Genomic DNA, 23,553 nt, shown 5'->3' on the forward strand with positions numbered 1-23,553 from the left:
CTGCAAAAATACCAATAAATGTTTGTTATTCCTCATCAATATACCTCATCTGAAATAGGCTATAAACACACAAAACTCTTCACCTGGTGAAATCTATAGGCTATAAAAGCTTCATCTGGTAAATACTTACATACAGAGCATTGTACCAGAGCCAAGTCTCCAGATGTATTTCAGGCTTGTTTATAGTTAAAAGTACTACGTTATGCACAAAATCTGAATTTTTCTGGTTATTATTGGAATTTTGTTGCGCAATAAACTGCTTCTGGGATTTAGTTCATTTTGGAGCCTCAATGTCTGTGCCGTATATAGTAAGGAAATACTTTTTTTTTATCATTCTATACATTTAAATGTTTGTAATAATCTGTCAGCTGATTACTCGGTTATCGGCTTTTGCCACCACCTTAGTTATCGTTATTGGCAAAATCCACTATTGGTCGACCTCTAATACAGAAGACATGATTTTATAATAATTAAAAACTAATATTTGGCCCAGCATACTCGAACATTGCCCATGTTCTAGTATCATGTGAATGGGTACAGAAGCAAACTGGTTCTACACTCCTAAGCCAATTAAAGGAAAAGGCTTTCCACAGTTCAAATGTACAAATCCTAGAAACTGGTGGAGGAAGTGTCAGCCATATTTTGTAACAAATAGCAGACGTGCGTACATTTTTCATTCGTATTTGTGGAGTCTTAAAATAAAATCATCTGATTTTAAATTACTGTACATAAAAAAAAAAAACCATTTAATTCACAAGGTATAACATCATATAAAGTGCAGTTGTAGTGTTTTCAATTTAGCAAAGGTTGAATATAATTTAGAAATCACTACATTTTGTTTTTATTAGCATTTTTCATACTGTTCCAACTTTTAAAATTGGGTTTGTATTAATGTAACCTCTCTTTTAAGAATTGTATTACATCAAAACACACACACACACACACACACACACATCTCTCTCTCTCTCTCTCTCTCTCTCTCTCTCTCTCTCTCTCTCTCTCTCTCTCTCTCTCTCTCTCTCTCTCTCTCTCTCTCAAAGCGCGCTCTTATGATACGAAAGTGGCCACCGCAACTCCACTGTGCTCAGATCAAGGGAGCCACACCACTGAGCTTTTACTGGATCAATCACGTTCAAAGTATTTCAGAAGTGTACATTTTATTTTGTCAGGCTAATAAGGACATTTGAGTTGACTTTTAACCTAGCTCGCGATGTGCGTACATTCTTCAAGCTTTGCCATTAGAAACATAGAAACGACGGGACGCCTGCGGAGAGACCTACAACTCAGGTGCGCAACGGAAACACTCAACGTGAGTAATTTTGTCACAACTACTCACATGTACCTATCTGCACACATTTATGAGAAATGGGTATGAATATATGAATTACGAAACAGAAATGCAATTTGCATCCTTTTGGGGTTGCAAGCTATAGCTATCTATGTCTAGCTTTGTCTCAACACTAAGGTTGCTGACTTGGTTTGTTTCAAATAACCACTTCTGTTTTCACCACTAAAGCTTCACTGTTGCATAAGGTAGGCTATTTCAACACTCATCCAAAACAAGGGTTACTCTAGTCAACCAATATATTTCTCTGTTTCTAAAGATATTTTGTTCACCACCCAACCAGTTGGCAAACCGCTTGGATAAGTGTCAAAACAGCTTAAGCAAGAAATCTGTCTTGAATAATGTAACTCTTCAATGGTTTTGAAGTTGAAGGAGATGCAAGAAGATCACTAATGTGTGCATGAATGGCTAGGACCACGCTGACTGGAACAATTCTTTCAATGATAGGGTTCATGCTTATAGTCCTGAACCCTTAACATTATTTCCTTTCTTTGAAATGAGAGCAGAACAGACTCTCTGAGCATCTGTCAAATGCAGTATTTCTGCACAACCCACGCTTTTTTGTTTTTTAACAAAGACATGCAGGATGTGAAGGACTGGGTACATTCACCCCACCAGACATCATGCGCTCGTATTAATGCACAGGAAGTGTTTTGTAGAATAGCTCTCGGTGATGCAAAGTTGTTAGAATTTAAAGTGCAAGACCAGCACTTTGGAAACCTCTTGTCATTGAGGGAGTCAACTGCTATACCATAGTCACGCACTGGGCTATAAAAAGCCAACAGCAACTCAGAAACACAGAGAAAGAATGACTGACTTTAATCATCACATTGTTTGTACCTGATCAAACAGGCTAGAAAGATAAGAAATATCTTTAAAATACAAGATAGTGTAACTTGGAAGGCATGGTCCAGTTACTCAATACTTTAAAGATAGACATACACACAAAACAAAACACACACAATAAGGATCCCAAAAGTGTCAGAGGATTGAGAAATGAATTAAATTAAACTACAGCCAGAATATCATTAGAACACACAGCCAGCATGTTTTGGATGGCTTTGTACTTTCAATTCAGCCTCAATTCAGGCCTAAAACACAGATAAATCTGTTATTTATGATATACTGTATTATTTATGATATACGTTGCTGAAAGTTGTTTTTTGGAACTATCAGTTATCTGCAAAAATACCAATAAATGTTTGTTATTCCTCATCAATATACCTCATCTGAAATAGGCTATAAACACACAAAACTCTTCACCTGGTGAAATCTATAGGCTATAAAACCTTCATCTGGTAAATACTTACATACAGAGCATTGTACCAGAGCCAAGTCTCCAGATGTATTTCAGGCTTGTTTATAGTTAAAAGTACTACGTTATGCACAAAATCTGAATTTTTCTGGTTATTATTGGAATTTTGTTGCGCAATAAACTGCTTCTGGGATTTAGTTCATTTTGGAGCCTCAATGTCTGTGCCGTATATAGTAAGGAAATACTTTTTTTTATCATTCTATACATTTAAATATTTGTAATAATCTGTCAGCTGATTAATCAGTTATTGGCTTTTGCCACCACCTTAGTTATCGTTATTGGCAAAATCCACTATTGGTCGACCTCTAATACAGAAGACATGATTTTATAATAATTAAAAACTAATATTTGGCCCAGCATACTCGAACATTGCCCATGTTCTAGTATCATGTGAATGGGTACAGAAGCAAACTGGTTCTACACTCCTAAGCCAATTAAAGGAAAAGGCTTTCCACAGTTCAACTCTAGAAACTGGTGGAGGAAGTGTCAGCCATTTATCATTCGTATTTGTGGAGTCTTAAAATAAAACCTTATTGTTGGATTTGGCCTGGCTGATCTTTTATTGTGCAATATGATCGTTCTCTTTGCAGGGTAAGACGTCCCAGTGAAGGTCTACCGTAGCTTCTCCATGTATATTTGCAGCTGTTTCCTTTAAGACTTTCTATAGAAGTGAGCTGGACTAAATGGACAGATTTGTGATTGGGTAAATCAAGACTCAAGGAATGGTTTTACCACTGACCATGCAGTCACAACAGTGACCTCCAAACAGCAGGTGCCAGGACCTTTCTGACCATTCTGTCTCCAGAAAAAGTTACATTTGGTGAGAGAAAGAATTGGCTTGGTTGCATTGGCTTTTCTTCATTCCTACCGCAAGAGCCATTGATTGGAAGTCCAGCTGGGCAATTATCAGCAACACAACTATGTGTGTCCCTGAAGATGTCCTTTCACTCTGGTTGATGGTATCATGTCTTCTCTCGTCTACATTGTTCTCGAACTGCTGATTGCGGTGTTGGCTGTGGTGGGCAATGTTCTAGTATGCTGGGCCGTCTGCCTCAACACTAACCTCCAGAGTATCACCAACTTCTTTGTGGTGTCGTTGGCCGTGGCGGACATTGCGGTCGGATTTCTGGCCATTCCTTTTGCGGTCACCATTAGCACGGGCTTCTGCAGCCACTTTCACGGATGTCTCTTCATCGCCTGCTTCGTGCTGGTCCTCACCCAGAGCTCCATCTTCAGTTTGCTGGCCATCGCTGTGGATCGGTACATCGCCATCAAAATCCCGCTGAGGTGAGTGAATGTTGAAGGTAGAAAGGACATTTAGCAAGAAGATTACTGGTCATATAGTTGCTTGAGAGAACAGATGACAGGTTTGGTTAAACAATACCTTTGAAGCACAAAGAATTAATGCATTGGTATATATAGCACTTACAGTTGAAAAGAGCCATCTGATTCGGGGTTCTCCATCATTGAAATAAATCCAGCATTTGAACGTGACATCTCCTTGGCTCCAAAGCGATTATGGGATTGTAAAGTGTTCAGTCTATGCGCACTTCTGAATCTTACTGCAAATTGTAGGCCATCTTGGTATTTATCCATTACTGTTTTATAATGATGAGAAGATAGTATAATTTGACTTGACTATAATCATTGAATCCCATTCAGCTAAATGAACAAATCTTTATTCAAGGCATTTAATTTATTAGTCATGTGACAGCCGCATAGGCTCTACAGGAAACAGAATTGATTAGTTCACCTCCTGACTCGGTCTTCGGATCTGAGTCTTTCATTCATTTGTCCCGTGAACGCTACTAGGCTCTGCATTGAAGACCAATGATGTACATTTTTCTCTTAACGGCTTACAGTTCATTGTGTTGCAGTTGTTTGTATCATGATAAATACATGTAGTGACAATACAATACATTTTAAATTCATAAGAATTGTCATAATGAGCTATTTTCATGTATTTTATGCAGGAAGTGTTTACAAGATATGATCTGCCAAGTGTAACATTAAAGTAAAATGGTCTTACATGACTATCAAATGGGAAATTCTATAAAGCACAATTGATATTGGTCTACTGTTAAAAATAAGAACATAAATATTACAGCAAGAGGATGCATCATGAGGGAAAAATAAATGACAGTTTATTCAAAATCAGTTCAGCAGTCAAGTCAATAATATGGAATTTTTAGCTTTTATGAGCTTTTATAGTCTATGATATTTTACGAAGAAAAGATCAAAGTTGTAAAGTTTGGGACTGGGCTTGAATTTAAGGCATCTTGCTTTATAAATATTATTTTCCCCATCACACACTGAGACTACTTGTTCTTTCGAGTCATATAAAAGATTAGTTCAAAATGAACGACCCATCACTACTGTTTTATGAATACAGAGGATTCAGAAATACTATTTCATTGGCATACTGTTTTTGGCATTAAAGTATACATATTCTGATGCAGCTTTAGAGGCCATTTGTATTGCATATTTTTTCCTGTACAATAAAATGGTGATCGAGGCTAACAAAAAACTATTTTGTCCCCCATTGCATTGTATAGCTAATATATGTGTAGTGATGTTCATGTTAACACGTTATCTTGTATTAGCCTACCATACATAGCCTACATTAATGGTTATTTGTTTTATTTGTGTACTATAATGTGCTTTTCTGTGTATAGTGAAATTGCTTTCCTACTAAGAAATATCAATTGAAATTATTTGATATCACAAGTAAAAGGAAATATCCCACCCCTTCCTGAAATGGAAAATATAATTGGTCAGCAAATATTAAATAACACCTAAAGGGAACATTCTGATTGGTGGATCGGTTTAGTCGGACTGTCTGCCTCCCCCAGCTCCTTGTGCGTTTATGAACACTTTGCAAAAATAATAAAGAAATATTAGATCACATTATTAGATTGAAAAAGTTCCGGGTCAAAAGACTACTCGATGTTCTGGTGGTCATACGTATCATCACTTATTTTAGGTGGGCATACGCAAAATCCCAAGAAAGATGTGTGGGTATACGGCTTTAACTGTGTATGCCCTAGACTACACTACTGGTTTGGAACAACATGAAGATGAGTAAATGATAAGAGGTTTTTCATTTTGGGGAAAACTATCCCTTTGACAACCAGGCACTAAAAACAAAATGTTTGTCATTTCAGTTCGTTCTGGGCAAAAACTTTATTTTGTTTTTGTTCCGGTTTTTGCGTTCCACTGCCACTTCCATTCCAATTGGTAAGCGGCAAGAACTAAACTTTTAAACGTTTAAGTAACAGACCTCTCAAGAAAAAAAAGGGGGCCTGGTCTGGAAAAACAAGCTCAAAATAAGAGACTTGCCTTAGCCAAAATATTTGAACAAAAATAACTGAAAATAAACAAATACTTTTTTTTTTCTCTCATGTGGGTAAATTATCAGCACAGAAATCATAACAAGCATGCTTTTATAAAATAATGTATTTTTCAATACATTTACTGTTAATATTAAATAAATACCATAAATATTAAAAAAAATACATCTGGACATCTAAAATAAATTTTTGGCCAAAATCTCTCCTTTCAGCATGCATGCACACTTCATTGGGCAACAGAAAGTAGTGTAGTTCCAGAAACATTTCTATGATTAACAATTTAGACAACAAAAAAAAAATACAAATATAAATAAAAATAATATATATATATATACTTATATCGAAAACAAAATTAACCGGTTATTTATTTATTTTTGATTTCTCCACTTTTCTCCCCAATTTGAAATTCCCAATGCGCTCTAAGTCCTCATGGTAGTGTAGTTACTCGCCTCAATCCGGTTCTCAGTTGCCTCCTCGTCTGAGACCATTCTATCACATGGCTTGTTACCGGAGAGAAGTAGCACGTGTGGAGGCGCACGCTGCTTTCCACTGCATCCAAGCACAACTCACCACGTGCCCCACCGAGAGAGACCATGAGGAGGTTATCCCATGCTACTCTACCCTCCCTAGTAACCGGGCCAATTTGGTTACTTAGGAGACCTGACTGGAGTCACTCAGCACACCCTGGATTCATACTTGTGACTCCAGGGGTGGTAGTCAGCGTCAATACTTGCTGAGATACCCAGGCCCCCTGAAATTAACCGGTTATTAACATTTTCACTCTGGAACAATTGAAGAGGATGTCATTCCTGTTTTAATAGCAACCACAACATTACCCTTGGTTTTATTCCTACTGAAACAATATTTTATCAATTATATTTATAGTAAAACAATAGGAAAACCAAATCTATGGTAATAAAAATCATAAACATTCTGGCAAAAAAAACATGGTTACTACAGTTTTACTATAGTCAAACCATGGTTAATCTGTGGTACAAGTACCATGGTTTTTAATACCATAGTTCCTGCCAGTAAATGCTTTTTTGGTAGGAACCATTGTTTTAAACGCATATGGTACATTACTACAAATATCATGGTAACAATGTATTTACTGTGGGAAACCATTGGTTATTGCAGTTTTAATACAAATACTGTAATACAATAAATTGTGAGAGAACACAAAACTGTGAGGGAACACAAATCTATTTAATTAAAAAAGGATGCCGGCATCTGTTTGTGCATTTTTGCATGCATTATGTCATCTGTATTTATCTGTGTTTTGCATATAGACTGACTGACTCCCTCTGACTTTCTGATAATGACTTGATGATGAGCACAACGTGCATTGCAAGTCTTTCAGATACACGTTTCCCTTTTAATATCTATGCAATGAAGGAATTTTTACATATATTAAATAATTACACAATAAATACACTATAATACAGCAAAATCAATAATCAATATACAACATTTGACTCTTGTCATTCTCTCAACAGTTTGAATAAGTTACCATATATGCTGGTCACTTCAGCAAAAGCCTTTAGATCAAAGGTCCTTCAAGGGATAGTTCACCCAAAATTAAAATTCATGTTGTTTCGATACCTGATGAACACTTAGGAAATGCTTGGGAGAATGATAGCCTCAGTCACCATTCAATTCCATTGCATCCTTTCCATACAATGAAAGTAATTGTTGACTGAGGCTTGCCTTACATTTCTTTAAAATCATGAGAAACATGCAGTGAGTCAGGTGTGTCTGTACAAGTAACCAGTCTGTCTTAATCCGGTTTTAAACCTGGGACTTTTGGCAGTCCAGCTGAACATTGTAATGATTATTCTAAACTGCTGCTCTAGCACTACTTTGCAGCACTTTTTCAAAATTGAAAGGTGTAGGACTTTACCACCCACCTGCATATAGGGTGTTATACATGTATCAGCTCATGGTGTAGATTGAGGAGCTCTAAAGCATTGTGCGAGGACAGCAGTGTCTGCAAATGCCCCGGCAGGTGTTGATTGCATAAGGTCTGCCGGCTCCCAGTTTCTGTGGGTGTGTGAATGAGGTACCAGTAGTACTGGAGCCCTGTAAGTCCTCTGGGTTTAATGAAACAGCCACTGTTGTTCATGATGGGCCAGATATAAGCCCAAGGATTTTTGGAACAACTGACGCTCGACCAGCATTTCCAACTGTTGCTCTTGGCAAAAGAAAGATGTTAAAGAGCCGTCTGCATGATGGGATGTTTAAAATGCGAGAACAGTTGTGGTGGCATTTTTCACAACTGCGTTTCAGACTGTTTGTAAACATATACAGTGGCTAATATGCTTTGTATAATTAGCCTCTTTTGAATTTTTGAAATTAAAGGGATTGCTTACTGCAAATATAAATGATGTCATCATTTACTCAGCATCATGTTGTTCCAAACCTGTATGACTATTTGCTCTCTAGAACACAAAAGCAGATGCTAGTCAGAATTTAAGCCTCAGTCACCATTTGTGGAACATTTTTGTGTTCCATGGAAGGAAGAAAGTCTGATTTTGAACAACATGAGGGTGAGTAAATTATAACAGGTCATTTTTGGCTGAACCCTCCATTTAATACATTCAATTCACCCTGTTCTGTATGCTTTTGTTGTTTGATTAATAGTCAAAATTTCTCTGCCCACTCTTCTTATTTTCTAAATATATCACGGAAGGATTAATGGTTAGCCTCTATTCAAATTGTAAAAAAACAAACAAAAAATGGCATGTTACTATTCATTTGAGACTAGTTACAGGTGAAATATATGCTTCTTATTAGCACATATCCTGGTATTTTATACTTTGGCAGCAATTACCAGGGCTTACCACCTAAACAACGGGTTTTTCCCATGAGTAATGTCAAGGCATGCTATGTGGATTTGGAAAATGCGTGTACTTTTTCAGCCCAGACAGTATGCATGCACTCTGTGCTTAATAATGTACAGGATTTCCACTGCTTTAGAAAAATCTGGAAATATCAGGGAATTTCAAAATTGGAGAAGCATTGAAATTAATACAATCTTTGAAGTCATGGAAATTTCTACAATGAATATGCATTTTTTCTAGTTATGCTCTGTTGTAAAATATTTCATAGTGTAAGTATTGCTGTTGGTAGAGTAATGGTGCGTTACGTCATTTACCGTAATTACGAGATTCCGACTTGTAAAAAACATCCATGTCTTCATAAACCTCGTAATTACAAGTTGTAAACTCATGTAAAAAGAACCAAAATGCCAGTGGCCTCTACAGTTGAAGGTAGTGAACCCAGGGGCATAGTAGTCATTTTAAAAGTGTGTGTGTGTGTGTGTTGGGGTGGGGGTGGGGTGTTGTGGGGGCGCAGCTGTCAGTAGGTGGCTCGCACAGACCCAAAACTTACAGTGCAGTATTATTACATTACAGTATATAGTAATATATCAGTATGATTTAAGTATTATATTAATATATATGGATTATTTACTTTATTTAGTTAAGTTAATTTATTTAGTATTTTAAAAATTCAAGTATTGCAAAATTAGCTGCAAAAATAAAGGGCATCTTGTGGAGCACTTGCTTCTGTTTTACACATGACAATAAAAGACTGAGCACAAGCTGGTCTTGAATAAATTATTTAATCAATTATAATAATGGCAATTGTGCATTGTGGGATTTCAATATATCAAAGTGGCTCGAGTGTTTTGACTATATTCACATAAATTTGTTCAGACTCATTTAATGATTCAGTGACCAATTCTGGTGATTCCAGAAGGTGATGACAAATGAGTGTCTTGTGAAATGAGTTCAATGAATCAATGATCAAAAGAACATTTGAATCCTTTTAAATGTGTATACAGACCTACAAAGAGACATTAGTAGAGGTTTTAAGCATTATATGAACAAAGCAAATGTTTCATTTCTCTACATTTTGTGAGCTGCTGAGCATGACTTCAACAATAATAGTCTTATAATATGAGTTTCAATAATGTCTGTATGTTTTGATGTATAAAGTGTGTCACATATCGATTCCCTTCAGTAAAATGCAGAAGTGTTCTAAGAACACAGCAGATCTATATTTTTCCTACAGTTTATCGACTGCACACCAACACAATAAAAAACAGGAGCTGATGTTAAAAATAGCTTTACATATTTAACACAGATCCAGTAATCTGCTTAAATTGGCAATTACCTCATAAACTTAATGTATAAAGTATAACTTAATGAAGACTCATGGGCTGATATAAACTCCAATTACAATGTGTGTTTAACAGAAGGATTGCCCTATGTTTTTTTCTGTAGTGCATTTTACGTCATGCTGCCAATCAAGAACGATATGCCAAAAAATATCTTAGATTATACCTAGATTATTCATTGTGATCAACATCAATGGCGATAAAAAATATGGATAAACAAGCATTGTTGAAAGCAACTTGTAGCCGTGTTGATTAGAATGTCAGTCTGATACATGGCCTATTACATATGGGTTGGATTCGAACTTGTGACTCCAGAGGTCGTAGTCAGCATCGATAATTGCTGAGCTACCCAGGCCCCAATGTGAACAACTTTTAATGTTTGTTGTTAATTCATGTTAAATATTGTGTTTACTATTGTTAATTAATTCAACCTTATAATAATCTTTTGTTGTCTTGTTAAGGTACAACAGTCTCGTCACAGGCCGAAGAGCCAAAGGCATCATTGCGGTATGTTGGATATTCTCAGTTGTCATTGGTTTGACACCCATGATGGGCTGGAACAGACGTGTCGCAGCGGGCACCAACAGCTCCTGTCCTCAAGGCATGATGGAGTGCCTGTTTGAGAAGGTGGTCACCATGGGTTACATGGTTTACTTCAACTTTTTCGGCTGCGTTTTGACACCGCTGGTAGCTATGCTAGCGATCTACGCGCGGATCTTCATGGCCGCACGTCACCAGCTGAGGCAAATGGAGATGAAATTGGTGCACGGACACGCACATGGGGAAGGAACTTCCTCCCGATCTACACTGCAAAGGGAAGTCCATGCAGCCAAGTCTCTGGCCATCATAGTAGGCCTCTTCGCCATTTGTTGGCTCCCTTTACACATTATTAACTGCTTCACACTGTTTTGCCCACAGTGCGACCGTCCCAAGGAGTGGATCATGTATCTGGCCATCATTCTTTCACATGCCAATTCAGTAGTCAACCCGTTCATATATGCCTACCGAATATGTGACTTCAGGCTCACCTTCCGAAGAATCATCCGACAGCACTTTCTGGGCCATGACAATAGACTGGCCAGTGGCAATGGGGGCATGGCTACGTCTTCTGCTGGAAACAGTGTGATTGAGATTTCTTGTAGTACTGTGCCCAATGGCTATGTGCAGGACACCAGTCCAATCTGCAGCATGATTTCCCGCAATGAGTTTGGAATTTCAAAGGAAGTGTCCTCCAAAATCAGCCAAGTGAGGCCACAGACAGAATTTCAAGACATAGATAAAAGTTTGAATGGACACCCACATTCCATTCCTGCAAATTCAAAGCAGATTTTCTCATTTCAGACTGGGAATGAAATACTCTCCACCAGGGACCATGAAGAAATCATGAGTGTAAAAGACTGTAGTTCTATTAGTAATGTACAAGTCAGATGTCTGTTGCCCACAAGGACAAGCAACTCGTCCAATCTTGCAGAAATTTCATGACACAAATATCTTTCAGAACACAGGTATCCTGCTGAAAATACGCCAATGGTATGTTGACACCCTCTTTCTATTTAACAGATTTTTCAGCTATACACATTACTAAGAGGTACATGAAATCAAGCATACAGCCTTGCAATCTCTTGGACAATCATTTTTAGTAGAATTGGCATGACAATGGCCTTGTGTGTAAAGCAAGGTCCATAAACATAGTTTATTGAGTCTGCTGTGGAAGAACTTGTCTGGCCGGCACAAAGCGCAAACAGAGGCTTGTTTCATTCTTCAAAAGAATGTGTCAGTTGACCACATTTACAGTACTTCCATGGTCAGGAAAGGTAAAACTGTCTGAGGATCAGTGATTGATGATATGTGTACTCAACCATCACTTTTAGATGCCAGCTCTGGTCTTTGCAATTAAACTCATCTTATGGTGTTTTAAATTTCCAGACTTGTTTTTAGATTTGATTGAAGAGCAGTGGTTCTCAACTGGTGGGTTGCAGGTCTTTTCTTTCATGGAAAAAAAATAAAACACCAATAATAAAGTGCAACTAAAAAAATTGTGGGGATAGTTAGGATAACAAAATAAATATGCTTATTAACATTTAAAAGGGAGACAATTTTTTTTTCCAGATCTACTGTCATTAACCTTATTCGCTCTAGCGCCATCTTTGATTTTTGATGGAAATGACAACGAGGCTGCGAGGGACCGAATTACAGTCTCTTCAATGGGCTGTACTGCAGTTTAAAGACAAGACATTCTGCAGACAAAACATTGATAAAATATCTGTAGACAAACAAATCCCGACAACATGAGTTTTGGCAAATCCGATGGGATCTAGGAGCTTTATACAGCTTTATACCATGTGATCTATGAAGAGTTGGTAAGTCTATCCCTCACAGCCTCTTTTAATTCTCATTCAAAATCAAAAATGGTGCTACTGTGAATAAGGTGAATTCAATTTATAGCAGTGGTTCTTGTGTCTAATAAATTCCTCTGTCAAATTAGGCAGAATCCAACAAACATAGGTTGTGTGAAATGTCTTCATTCTCAATGAAGAAAAGAATGAACTACCAGGAAATGTACCACAGTACATTAAAGGGGTCAAATGGAGTTGTACTATAAAAACACACTGTAAGTTTCAGAACTCAAAACTTTCTCCTCACTGCAAAATTAGCATTTGTTGAAACCAAGCTGCAAAAATGACTCGATCTCAACTTCCTCCACATTGTGATGTTACACTGTGCATCTGACTGCATCCACAACAACATATCAATGCCTACTTTACCTTACTAATTTAGTAGCCCACCTAGTAGTGGTGAGCAGTGAGATGTCAAGGAGACAGCAGGCCAGTCAAGAGCAGAGAGCCAATCATAACAGTGGACATTTACTATCAAGTCTTAAAGGAGAAGCAGCACCAAAACCGATAATTTCTGACAGAGGTTCATGATGAGGGTGAAAAATTATCATGTTTTACAAATATATGACTGTTGCTTGCGCAAAAAACTGTACTAATATTATAAGTGAGTCTCAAGGAACATATTAAAATAATAAAATAAGGCATGTCATGGCCCCTTTAAATCTGGATCCTGAAGCAAAGCCAGTTGGGAACCACTGTTGTAGAGAACTGCATTGTTCCCTGTCAACAAGGAAGAGGTCTAACGGATTAAATCAATATTCCGGGGAATTCAGTTAAATCTATTATGACCATGCCATAACAGATCTAGATGTGCGGCATGTTTACAAGATGTTTCACCTTTCTGTGCATTGAAGTCCAAGCCTGTGAGAGCCTTTGTTGTGCTTTTAAACTTGTTCTAAACGTAATTGTTCAATACTGCCTGTAAGCATGTTTCCTGTTTCTAAAATGTACAAAATAAAAACATGTAAACAGTTTGTTTTGTTTTAAAGAGTAAACAAAAGCATATTTTTGTCTATTGGTTTAGATGATGTGCTTGATTATAACATGAAGACATCTGCAATCCTTGATGATGGTTGCTTTAAGTTATGCACTGTCTGCAGTGTCAAAGTGGACTTCTCACTCCAGCAACACTCAAAACATGGACTTTTGATACTCAAACTGATGATTGAATTTCCCAGAACAATCCACAAATAGTATATTAAATGAGCAATCTTTGATAATAGATGTTTTATTATACAACACAACATACTGACTTGGTGTCATTAAAGTCTAAGAGGATATTCAACACTGCTGTATAGTGCACAAACACAATCACACACTCTTTTACACAGAGCAGCTGTGATTGTATTTACCAAGATACTGCTGACGCCAATGGCTAGCCTAATGCAATGGAAATCATATGAAGGGGCATTTGATGATGCCTTAAACTACCATTACACTTCCCTTTTTCCTCATTAAACAGCTCTAGTGTAGGAAGGACCTACATTAAAACAGTCCTCCCACCATAATACAATACAAGCACTTGACACATGGTCTGAGAGCCAGCATTTCTGGGCACGCAGTACAGATCTGTTTATAGAAGGCGCAAGTCTAGTGCCCATTCATAAAAATGGAAAATGTGAGTTAGACTAAGAGCTTTCTCAGAAAATATTCTTTTTGATACCCATGGTCAATATTGGCTCTTTTTTTGGCCTACACTGACCTACACAGAAATATGGTGTCAAATGTTGTAGCTGTGACTTTGAGTGTTTCCGTTGTTTCAGACTGATTGGTTAAAGGGCAGGTCCAGGATAAAATGTTTATAATAATTAGAATTTCTATTACTATTATTATTATTATTATTATTATTATTAACCCTAATCCTACACAAAAAAAATATCAATTTCATTTTAATGACAAAATTCCATCAAATTAAACTGCACAGCCTTTAACTAAATTAAATCAATAAAACTTTAATAAATGTAAGTTTTATTACATTAAATTTGTTCAGAATTTCACAATTCAATTTGATGGAATTTGTTATGAAATTGAAATGGATAAATCTTACAAATAGGCTATATATATATATATATATATATATATATATATATATATATATATATATATATGTATATATATGTGTGTGTGTGTGTGTGTATATATATATATATATATATATTTAAAGTATGAGCAATAATAATACTAATACTTTCCTTAATAATAATGCAGTGGAAAAGCTAACAAAAAATATGTAAAATAAGAAAATGTATACGTCTTCCCATTGAGTTGTTTTTCCCATTGAGAATCTACAATATGTCTAGCAGAAGGTCAGGCTATATTACTTGAAATCAATTGGTTTGTTGATTAGAAAAAGAAAAAAAAATGGTTTGGCTTTATGTGTTTTGTTGAGAGCATTTTTTTTTTTAAATGAGACAAATACCCTTTATACAAACAACTCTACAGCTGTAGTCCTACACAGTGATTTATGTTCTTCCATCAAGGATGCTTGTCTAGTGTAAATCAGATTGAAGTGAACTAACAGACTGTCAGTGTGTCACATAGATCAGTGACTGTTGGCAGGTTCGTTCTGCTGGCAAAATGAGGTTTGAAGACACTTCTGAGAGTAACTGTGTAATCAACAGACACATCCCAACCTATTCCACTATGTGACGGTATATAATTGGTTGAACTCAGGTTTTTTTATGGTTCCTTTTTTCATGGCTTAGATGCAGTGAGTATGTGAAACTCTCCAGAAATATTCCTCAGATCATCTATTCCTTAGATTCACTGATGAGGTCAATTTCAGGTCACAGTAAGGAAACAATCTTTGATGTGTTTTTAAAGTAATGGGAAGTGTGTATTTTTTATTTTTGTCTCAAACTAATGACAAAATATTTATATAAGTTATGTTCTGCAGTAGTGTATGTTAATAAATATTGATATAAATATTACAAATTTAAATCTAAATTTGCTATTTTCTAAACTGTGATAAGATGGTTTCTTATTAGCTAACTAGTTTTTACCTCTTCCCTTAATTTCAGGACACTGGAACTTTTAATTAATTAACAGAATTAGACACAATGTAGATGATTACTTCCTGGATTCTTAATATCAAATCAAAAGCCTTAATTATCTGAAATTCAGGATCATTTTAACAGTATGGTTATACAAAAGCTTACAGATGAAGAGTAAAAGACTATTCCTGAGAACAGAAGAAAATCATTATCTGATATCAAGTGCCAGTTTGACAGATTTAGACTGCACACTGCTGCCTGGCACAGTGCATGCATCAGTGTAAACAATGCATCTAGTTGATGCCAAAAACCAAACAATAACTTATCCAAGCCCCCTGGCCTGTCTATTGTTTAACAACTCTTCAGATGACTTTTATTGTTTGAGTGTGTTCTACATATTCATCAAACTATCATGGGCAATAATGTGCATTAACATTTTGATATGTGGCATATGCTCCATGAAAAATTAGACATTTTATTACATATTTATAAGTAAATATAAACAATATTTTTTTATACAATTAATAAGAAAATATAATATTCAAGATCATAAGATCATATTTCTACAATAAGCATAATAATACTAATGAATTAATGTTAATATCAGAATGCGTATGCCATTTTACATGCTATAAGTAATGGTTTTAGGATCATGCGTAAGCTGATGCAATCTGTGTAAAGAGATTTTCAATAGCCTAAGCTGTAGATTTATGGGCTATGCATAATAATATATATTATATATTCATAAATAATAAAAAAAAAATTATATTAAAGTATAAGTAATTGTTTTGAGGGAATAAAATAAGCAATAATTTCAGTAGCATTTGCAAGATGATGGACAATTATTCAAGAATCAATAAGAAATGCCACCAAATGAAAAAAATCTAAGGCAGGCACACAATCCTAATTATTATTTATTATTTCAAATTATTTATTTAATTAATTAATTATGAATAACTGTTAACGTTAAATTTAGAAAGATTCAGTTGTGAATATCCACGCAGTCAAAGCAATACTGCCCTCTTCTGTAAGCCTGTCTGTGGCATCTGACCTGAACGTCACATGGAAATTGAACGCCAACTCCCAAGATGCATCAGTGTTTCAGGAAGAGGCGGGTCTTAGCGGGTCTTCCGTGTTCAGCTGCATTGTGGGAGCGGGAAAACATTGCAAATACGCACGTTGTTCGTTCCCCAATCTTGCAATTTCCGAATATTTATCTGAAGCTGTTGTTTCAAGGTAATGTATTTCCAAATAATTTATAATACCAACATATTACACACTGCTTGTTATTATAGTATTCACGAGATTATTTTGTTCTGCTCATTAGCGAACAATACTTATTACAGCCATTCATTGGTGACCGTTTGTGTTCTTCATGAAACTTACTTGAATGCAAATCAGTTATTCAATGTGTTTCTGTATGTGTTGAAATTGTATGTGAATAAATCAACACATTTAATGTAATAATGATTGCTATCCAACTTGTGATAATACAAAATGATCACTTGAGAATAATTTAATCTATTTGAAGTATAAATGTGTTTTGTGTAAAGACATAAATGTTTGATCCTCACTTTTTTATGTTTGAAGTCCTGTTTTTAGGTTGCTTAGTTTTTAGAATCGTATTAGTATGCTCGGATTTAAGGTTCATGTAAAAGTTCTCTTGGATAACGTGCAATCTCAATGCATGTTTTGGATTATTATGAAACAGTACTAAGCACTTATAATTTTTTTAAATATGACATAAACATCAGGCAGGCTTTTGCAGACACGTCTGTGATTTGTACCCATCACAAGCAGTACTTGCTTAGTTTGTATAGGATCACAATCACAAATATCTTCTCCTCAAACTAAACAGAGGACACTTGGCTGTGACCTTACATGTGTGTTAAAGGGACAGTTCACCCCAAAATGATAATCCTCTCATTTACCCTCGTGCCATACCAGATGTGTATTACTTTCTTTCCTCTGTAGAACAGAGATGAAGATTTTTAGAAGAATATCTAAGCTCTGTAGGTCCATACAATGCAAGTCAATTATGGCCAGAACTTTGAAGCTCCAGAAAGCACATAAAAGCAGCATAAAAGTAATCCATACCATTCCAGTTGTTAAATCCATTTATTCGTAAGCGATATAAGTGTGGGTGATACATTTTTTTTACAATAAATCTTCACCTTTGACCAGCCCTGACCAGTAAGTGGCAGTAATTGTTTCCTTTATGTGCTTTTTAGAGATTCAAAGGTCTGGCCACTTGCAGCTCTTGTTGGCCACAACCAACAGAGCTGAGATATTCTTTTAAAAATCTTTGTGTTTTGCTGAAGAAAGTTATACAGGATCTAAGATGGCATCACTGTGAGTAAATGAGTTCATTTTCATCTACTGTATTTCAAGGCCAAATGGTAAATGGTCTTTTTAACCTTAACGGTATTCAAAGCGACTCATTCATACACCAATGGCAGCAGAGCTGCCATGTAAGGTGCTAGCCTGCCGTTGGGAGCAACTTGGGGTTCTTGCCCAAGGACACTTTGGCATGTGGAGTCGCGTGGGCCAGGATTCGAACCACCAACCCTGTGATTAGCAGCTGACCCGCTCTACCAACTGAGTTACAGCCGCCCTAATAATTGTACTTATTTTGTGTCTTTCTCCCCCTCAGAGTTAAAATATGTCTATTGGTGTCCCAATAAAAGTGCTGCATGAAGCAGAGGGACACATTGTGACCTGTGAGACAAACACCGGTGAGGTATACAGAGGAAAACTGATTGAAGCAGAAGATAACATGAACTGCCAGGTACTGTTTAGACTTTAAGCCCCAGAAATTTGAAATCAGGCTTGATGTGTTTAAAGGAATAGTTCACCCTCATGCTATTCCAAACCCATATGACTTTCTGCAGTGAACACAAAAGATGTTGGACAGGATGTTAAATCTCCGTCACCATTGACTTTCATTCTATGAAAAAAGAAAAGCTTGCTATGACAGTTAATGTTGACCGAGACTGTCAGTCCATAACATTCTGCTTAAATCTCGCTATGTGTTACACCAGAAAGTGTTTGAAACGACATGAGGGTGAGTAAATGACAGAATGTTTGTTATTGTGTGAACTTGCTCACATGTTAAAGTGTACTCCGGTCCAATTCAATTTGGCTTTACACCTTGTCCTAACCAGACGCATTGTGATAAGATTCCAGCGACACGCAATCTGTCTGTCCACACCCTGCGTGATATTAATACACTAAAATGTGAATAATTGACAATAAAATGTAGAAAACAAAAGTCTGTTTATTGAACGCAGCTAATTTTTTCACTGAATCCCTGTATGTGCATATGGTTTCTACGGCAAATCCAGAGGGGATAAATACAAAGTCACATGCACACACACACACCGTACAAAGTTACTTTATGAATTGCAACCTTATTCAGTCTGTTACGATTGTTGATGTTCATGCGGTACTCCTGTTGTTATTTAGCCGATCTCCACGTGACAGTGAAGCAGAGAGATGTAAGGTGTATGACTCCCTTGGCCAAAATCAAGTTGTTCTGAACTGGCTAGTGAGATGCCGACATTAATGTACAGCAATAAGAATAAGTTTAGACCCATTTGTTGACTGCGCTGGCCGGCGCGACATCGCAGAAATGGAGCCATTCCAAAAATAGAAAGACTTTGTGCGGCTGGTTAGCACACAGTTTGGCCTCTTTATTGGACATTTCCAAAGTCCCAAGTGTGTATACAACTGTCTGAAAGATGTATAGATGAAAAGAAATCTGTCTGTTTTTAATGAGTCTTGAATGATGAAACTGTTGTGTGTGTGTGAATCAGATGGCAAACATTACGGTGACCTATCGGGATGGCAGAGTGTCTCAGCTGGAGCAAGTGTACATACGTGGCAGCAAAATACGCTTCCTCATTCTGCCCGACATGTTGAAAAATGCCCCCATGCTGAAGAGCATGAAAAACAAAAACCAAGGGGCAGGAGCCGGAAGAGGCAAAGCTGCTATCCTCAAAGCTCAAGGTTAGTAAACAAGCATCTTTGTTCGCTCAGACTTCATTACAATGACTATAGTTGCATAATGTATTTTTCAGTGGCTACAGTGTAGACCGTATTTAGCCACATCAATTATTTGTATTCTGTAGTCTTAAAAGCATTGTTATTGTTGCATCACATTCAGTAAGCTGTTTTGGAAAAGTAAATTGTAATTCCGTTTGAGATATAATATAAAATGTTTAAATCGCAGCAGGTTTATATTTAAAGGTCCTCAAGCAGGCTATAGAATAGAAAAAGATGTCCTTCAGCACTTCTTAATGATGATGTTTGTTCTGTTGGTTTAATTAGTGGTTGTAGTTTGAGCAGCTAAACAAGTTCATGTGAAAAGTGTAAAGTTTGTTTCCTTTTCAGTCGCTGCCAGGGGCCGAGGGCGAGGAGGACCACCAGGAGGCAGAGGAAATATTTTCCAGAAAAGACGATGATGTGAATCGCATTTTAGTCCAATTTCATTTTGTACAGCGCTTTTTTTTTTTTTTAATACAATGCGGTTTTGGTGAATTTTTTTGTGTAAGTTTTATTTCACTTTTTTCTTATAATAAACTGAGCTGCTGAATAATCAGTATCTACTGTCTTATTTTGCTATGAGACCATTCTGTCCTCATAAAATCTATAAAAACCACATTTACTTGCCCTCATGCCATCCCAGATGTGTATGACTTACTATCTTCTATAGAACACAAGCGACAATATTTAGAAGAATATCTCAGCCCTGTAGGGCCAAACAATACCAGTGAATGGTGTGCAGAATTTTGAAGCTCCAGAAAGCACATTAAGGCAGCTTAAAAGTAACCCATAAGACTCCAGTGGTTTCAACAATAAATCTTGTTTGTAATCTTGTTTACACAAACATCCCAGGCTCGTACCCCCCCCCGCCCCCACCTCGGCTACTCAGACCACTTCTCTGGTATGCTAATTCCAGCAAACAGACCGCTTGTCAGATGCACAAAACGGCTCCAGAAACAGGTGACAACCTGGCCAGCAGGAGCCATCTCTGCTCATCAGGACTGTTTTGCGTGTACTGACTGGCACATGTTCAGGGAGGCTGCAACATATGGTGACTCTACCAATTTGGAGCAGTACACAGCATCAGTGATCCGCTACATCAGCAAGTGCATTGATGTCTCTTTCTCCAAGACCATCACCGCTGAGGACCCGAGACTCCGCCTTCAGAGCAGGTGACAGGGCAGCCCTTAGAACATCGAGGGCCATCGATGGCTCCTCTGTGGATCGTAAAGAGCCAAAATTCCTTGGTGTTCACCTGGCTGAGGACCTCACCTGGTCTCTCAACACCAGCTCTATTACCAAAAAGCCCAGCAGCATCTCTACTTTCTTTGAAGGCTGAGGAAAGCACATCTCCAACCCCCCATCCTCACTACATTCTATAGAGGGACTATTGAGAGCATCCTGAGCAGCTGAATTACTGCCTGGTTTGGGACATGCACCGTTTCGGACCGCAAAGCCCTGCAGAGGATAGTGAGGACAGCTGAGAAGATCATAGGGGTATCTCTTCCCTACATCAAAGACATTTACATAAAATGCTGCATCCGCAAAGCAACCAGCATTGTGGATGACCCCACACACCCCTCGCACAAACTCTTCACCCTCCTGCCGTCTGGCAAGAGGTACCGAAGCCAGACTGTGTAACAGCTTCTTCCCCTAAGCCATCAGACTCCTCAATACTCAGAGACTGCACTGACACACACACACACACACCTGTACACCATCCAACTTTTGCACATGTCCAGAGTTGCACTTGAATTATCAATTTATACCTGGCTGCTACCTCAATAACTGCTATGTCCATAGAACATTATTTCATAGTATGTTATGTTTACATTTAGCATTTTAGAAAGTGTCATCTTTTTGCACTACTCTATTATAATTGTGTACTGGTCGGCGCTGCACTGTCTCTTACTGTGTCTATTGTCCTGTTCATTGTTAGTAATTTATTGTACTGTCCCGTACTTTTTGCACACGTGCACTATAGTCTCATGTGGTTCTGGGTTTGTCCTAAGTTGTTTTATGTAGCACCATGGTCCTGGAGGAACGTTGTCTCGTTTAGTTAGTGCAGTACACAGCTGTATAACGACAATAAAAACCACTTGACTTCTGAAGCGATCCAATTGCTGATGATCTTGCCTAGAGACTACAATGACAACATGTACAGTGAAAAAAGGAGTTGTATTTTGGTCTGTTCTCACACAAAAGTGATTGGATTGCTTCAGAAGACCTGGATTAAACCACTGGAGTTGTATGGATTACATTTATGCTTGCTTCATGTGCTTTTTGGAGCTTCAAAGTGTTGGTCACCGTTCACTTGCATTGTATGGACCAAATCTTCATTTGTGTTCTGCAGAAGAAACTCATACACATCTGGGGTGGCATGAAGGTGAATAAATTAAGAGGGAATATTCATTTATGGGTCAACTATCCCTTTAAAGTAGCAAACCCTTATCATTTTCAGTGCATTTCACTTTTACATATTATACAGTGACAGGGGCGTAGTAGTAATTTTAAAAGTGTGTGTGTGTGGGTAAATACTATATTACAGTATTAATATATAAGTATTTCTAATATTTGTAGTATTTTAAAGATTCAAGTATTGCAATATTAGCTGCAAAAATAAAGGGCATCTTGTGGAGCACTTGCTTCTGTTTTACACATGACAATAAAAGACTGAGCACAAGCTGGTCCTGAATAAATTATTTAATCAATTATAATAATGGCAATTGTGCATTGTGGGATTTATATTTATCAAAGTGGCTCGAGTGTTTTGACTACATTCACATACATTTGTTCGGACTCATTTAATGATTCAGTGACCAATTCTGGTGATGACAAATGAGTGTCTTGTGTGAAATGAGTTCAATGAATCAATGATCAAAAGAACATTTGAATCCTTTTAAATGTGTATACAGACCTACAAAGAGACATTAGTAGAGGTTATACAGTTTGTGAGCTGCTGAGCATGATTTATCAAAAGACAACAATAATAGTCTTATAATATGAGTTTCAATAACGTCCATATGTTTTGATGTATGAAGTGTCACATATCTATTCCCTTCAGTAAAATGCAGAAGTGTTCTAAGAACACAGCAGATCTATATTTTTCCTACAGTTTATCGACTGCACACCAACACAATAAAAAGCAGGAGCTGATGTTAAAAATAGCTTTACATATTTAACACAGATCCAGTAATCTGCTTAAATTGGCAGAAATAACCAATCATACTTTTACCTCACAAACTTAATGTATAAAGTATAACTTAATGAAGACTCATGGGCTGATATAAACTCCAATTACAATGTGTGCTTAAAAGAAGGATTGTCCTTTGTTTTTTTCTGTAGTGCATTTTACGTCATGCTGCCAATCAAGAACGATATGCCGAAAAATATCTCTCATTTGTGTGTTCCTCATCTCTAGATTATTCATTTAGCATCAATCAACATCAATGCCGATAAAAAATATGGATAAATGAGCATTGTTGAAAGCAACTTTGTAGAAATGAAAGGATCCGCGTTGATTAGACTCTGACTGATGGGCTATGTATGGGTATGGGATGGCCACATGTGATTGGCTGGATGGTTGCTCAATCAGTCCAAGTAACAAAACGCAAAGAATATTGTATAGGCTATAAATCCACCATTTGGACTCTGTATGGGTTTAGCCTGGAAAAGTGCGGGGGACAAAAATCACCCTTTTAAAGAGTGCGAAGGGCGTGTCTTAAAACAGTATGAATGTCATTGCATTTGATGAAATTTCACACCAAGTCCATTTTTCTTTTGTTTTGTTAGTGAACTATATATAGATTGATCAGTAAACGTTCCTTGGGGCCACTTGATATGGCAACAGTGGCTTGGAAAGTCAAGTTCTGTGAAAAGCTTCCCAATTATTTTGCATAGACCACTTTGTTTGAAATGTTAGCGAAATTC

The 23,553-nt window shown here is 37.1% G+C and overlaps 2 protein-coding genes across 3 annotated transcripts; both read left to right on the forward strand.

Annotated features, from left to right (window-relative positions):
- The first annotated feature begins 1,099 nt into the window (after positions 1–1,099).
- adora2ab (adenosine A2a receptor b) lies at positions 1,100–13,550 on the forward strand. 2 transcript variants are annotated; one of them, XM_052100460.1, is made up of 3 exons: positions 1,100–1,309; positions 3,251–3,947; positions 10,652–13,550. In XM_052100460.1, exons 2-3 carry the CDS (start codon positions 3,625–3,627, stop codon positions 11,670–11,672), a joined length of 1,344 nt encoding a protein of 447 aa, XP_051956420.1. In that variant the 5' UTR covers positions 1,100–1,309; positions 3,251–3,624; the 3' UTR covers positions 11,673–13,550. The 2 variants fall into 2 exon arrangements, with proteins under 2 accessions (XP_051956420.1, XP_051956421.1); XM_052100461.1 differs by having other exon boundaries at positions 1,100–1,287.
- Positions 13,551–16,684: 3,134 nt separating this feature from the next.
- Positions 16,685–20,170, forward strand: LOC127625391 (small nuclear ribonucleoprotein Sm D3). Its single transcript, XM_052100667.1, has 4 exons — positions 16,685–16,815; positions 18,233–18,367; positions 19,395–19,587; positions 19,972–20,170. Exons 2-4 carry the CDS (start codon positions 18,242–18,244, stop codon positions 20,040–20,042), a joined length of 390 nt encoding a protein of 129 aa, XP_051956627.1. The 5' UTR covers positions 16,685–16,815; positions 18,233–18,241; the 3' UTR covers positions 20,043–20,170.
- The last annotated feature ends 3,383 nt before the right edge of the window (positions 20,171–23,553 follow it).

Source organism: Xyrauchen texanus, chromosome 31, assembly GCF_025860055.1.
Source record: "Xyrauchen texanus isolate HMW12.3.18 chromosome 31, RBS_HiC_50CHRs, whole genome shotgun sequence".
NCBI lineage: Eukaryota > Metazoa > Chordata > Actinopteri > Cypriniformes > Catostomidae > Xyrauchen > Xyrauchen texanus.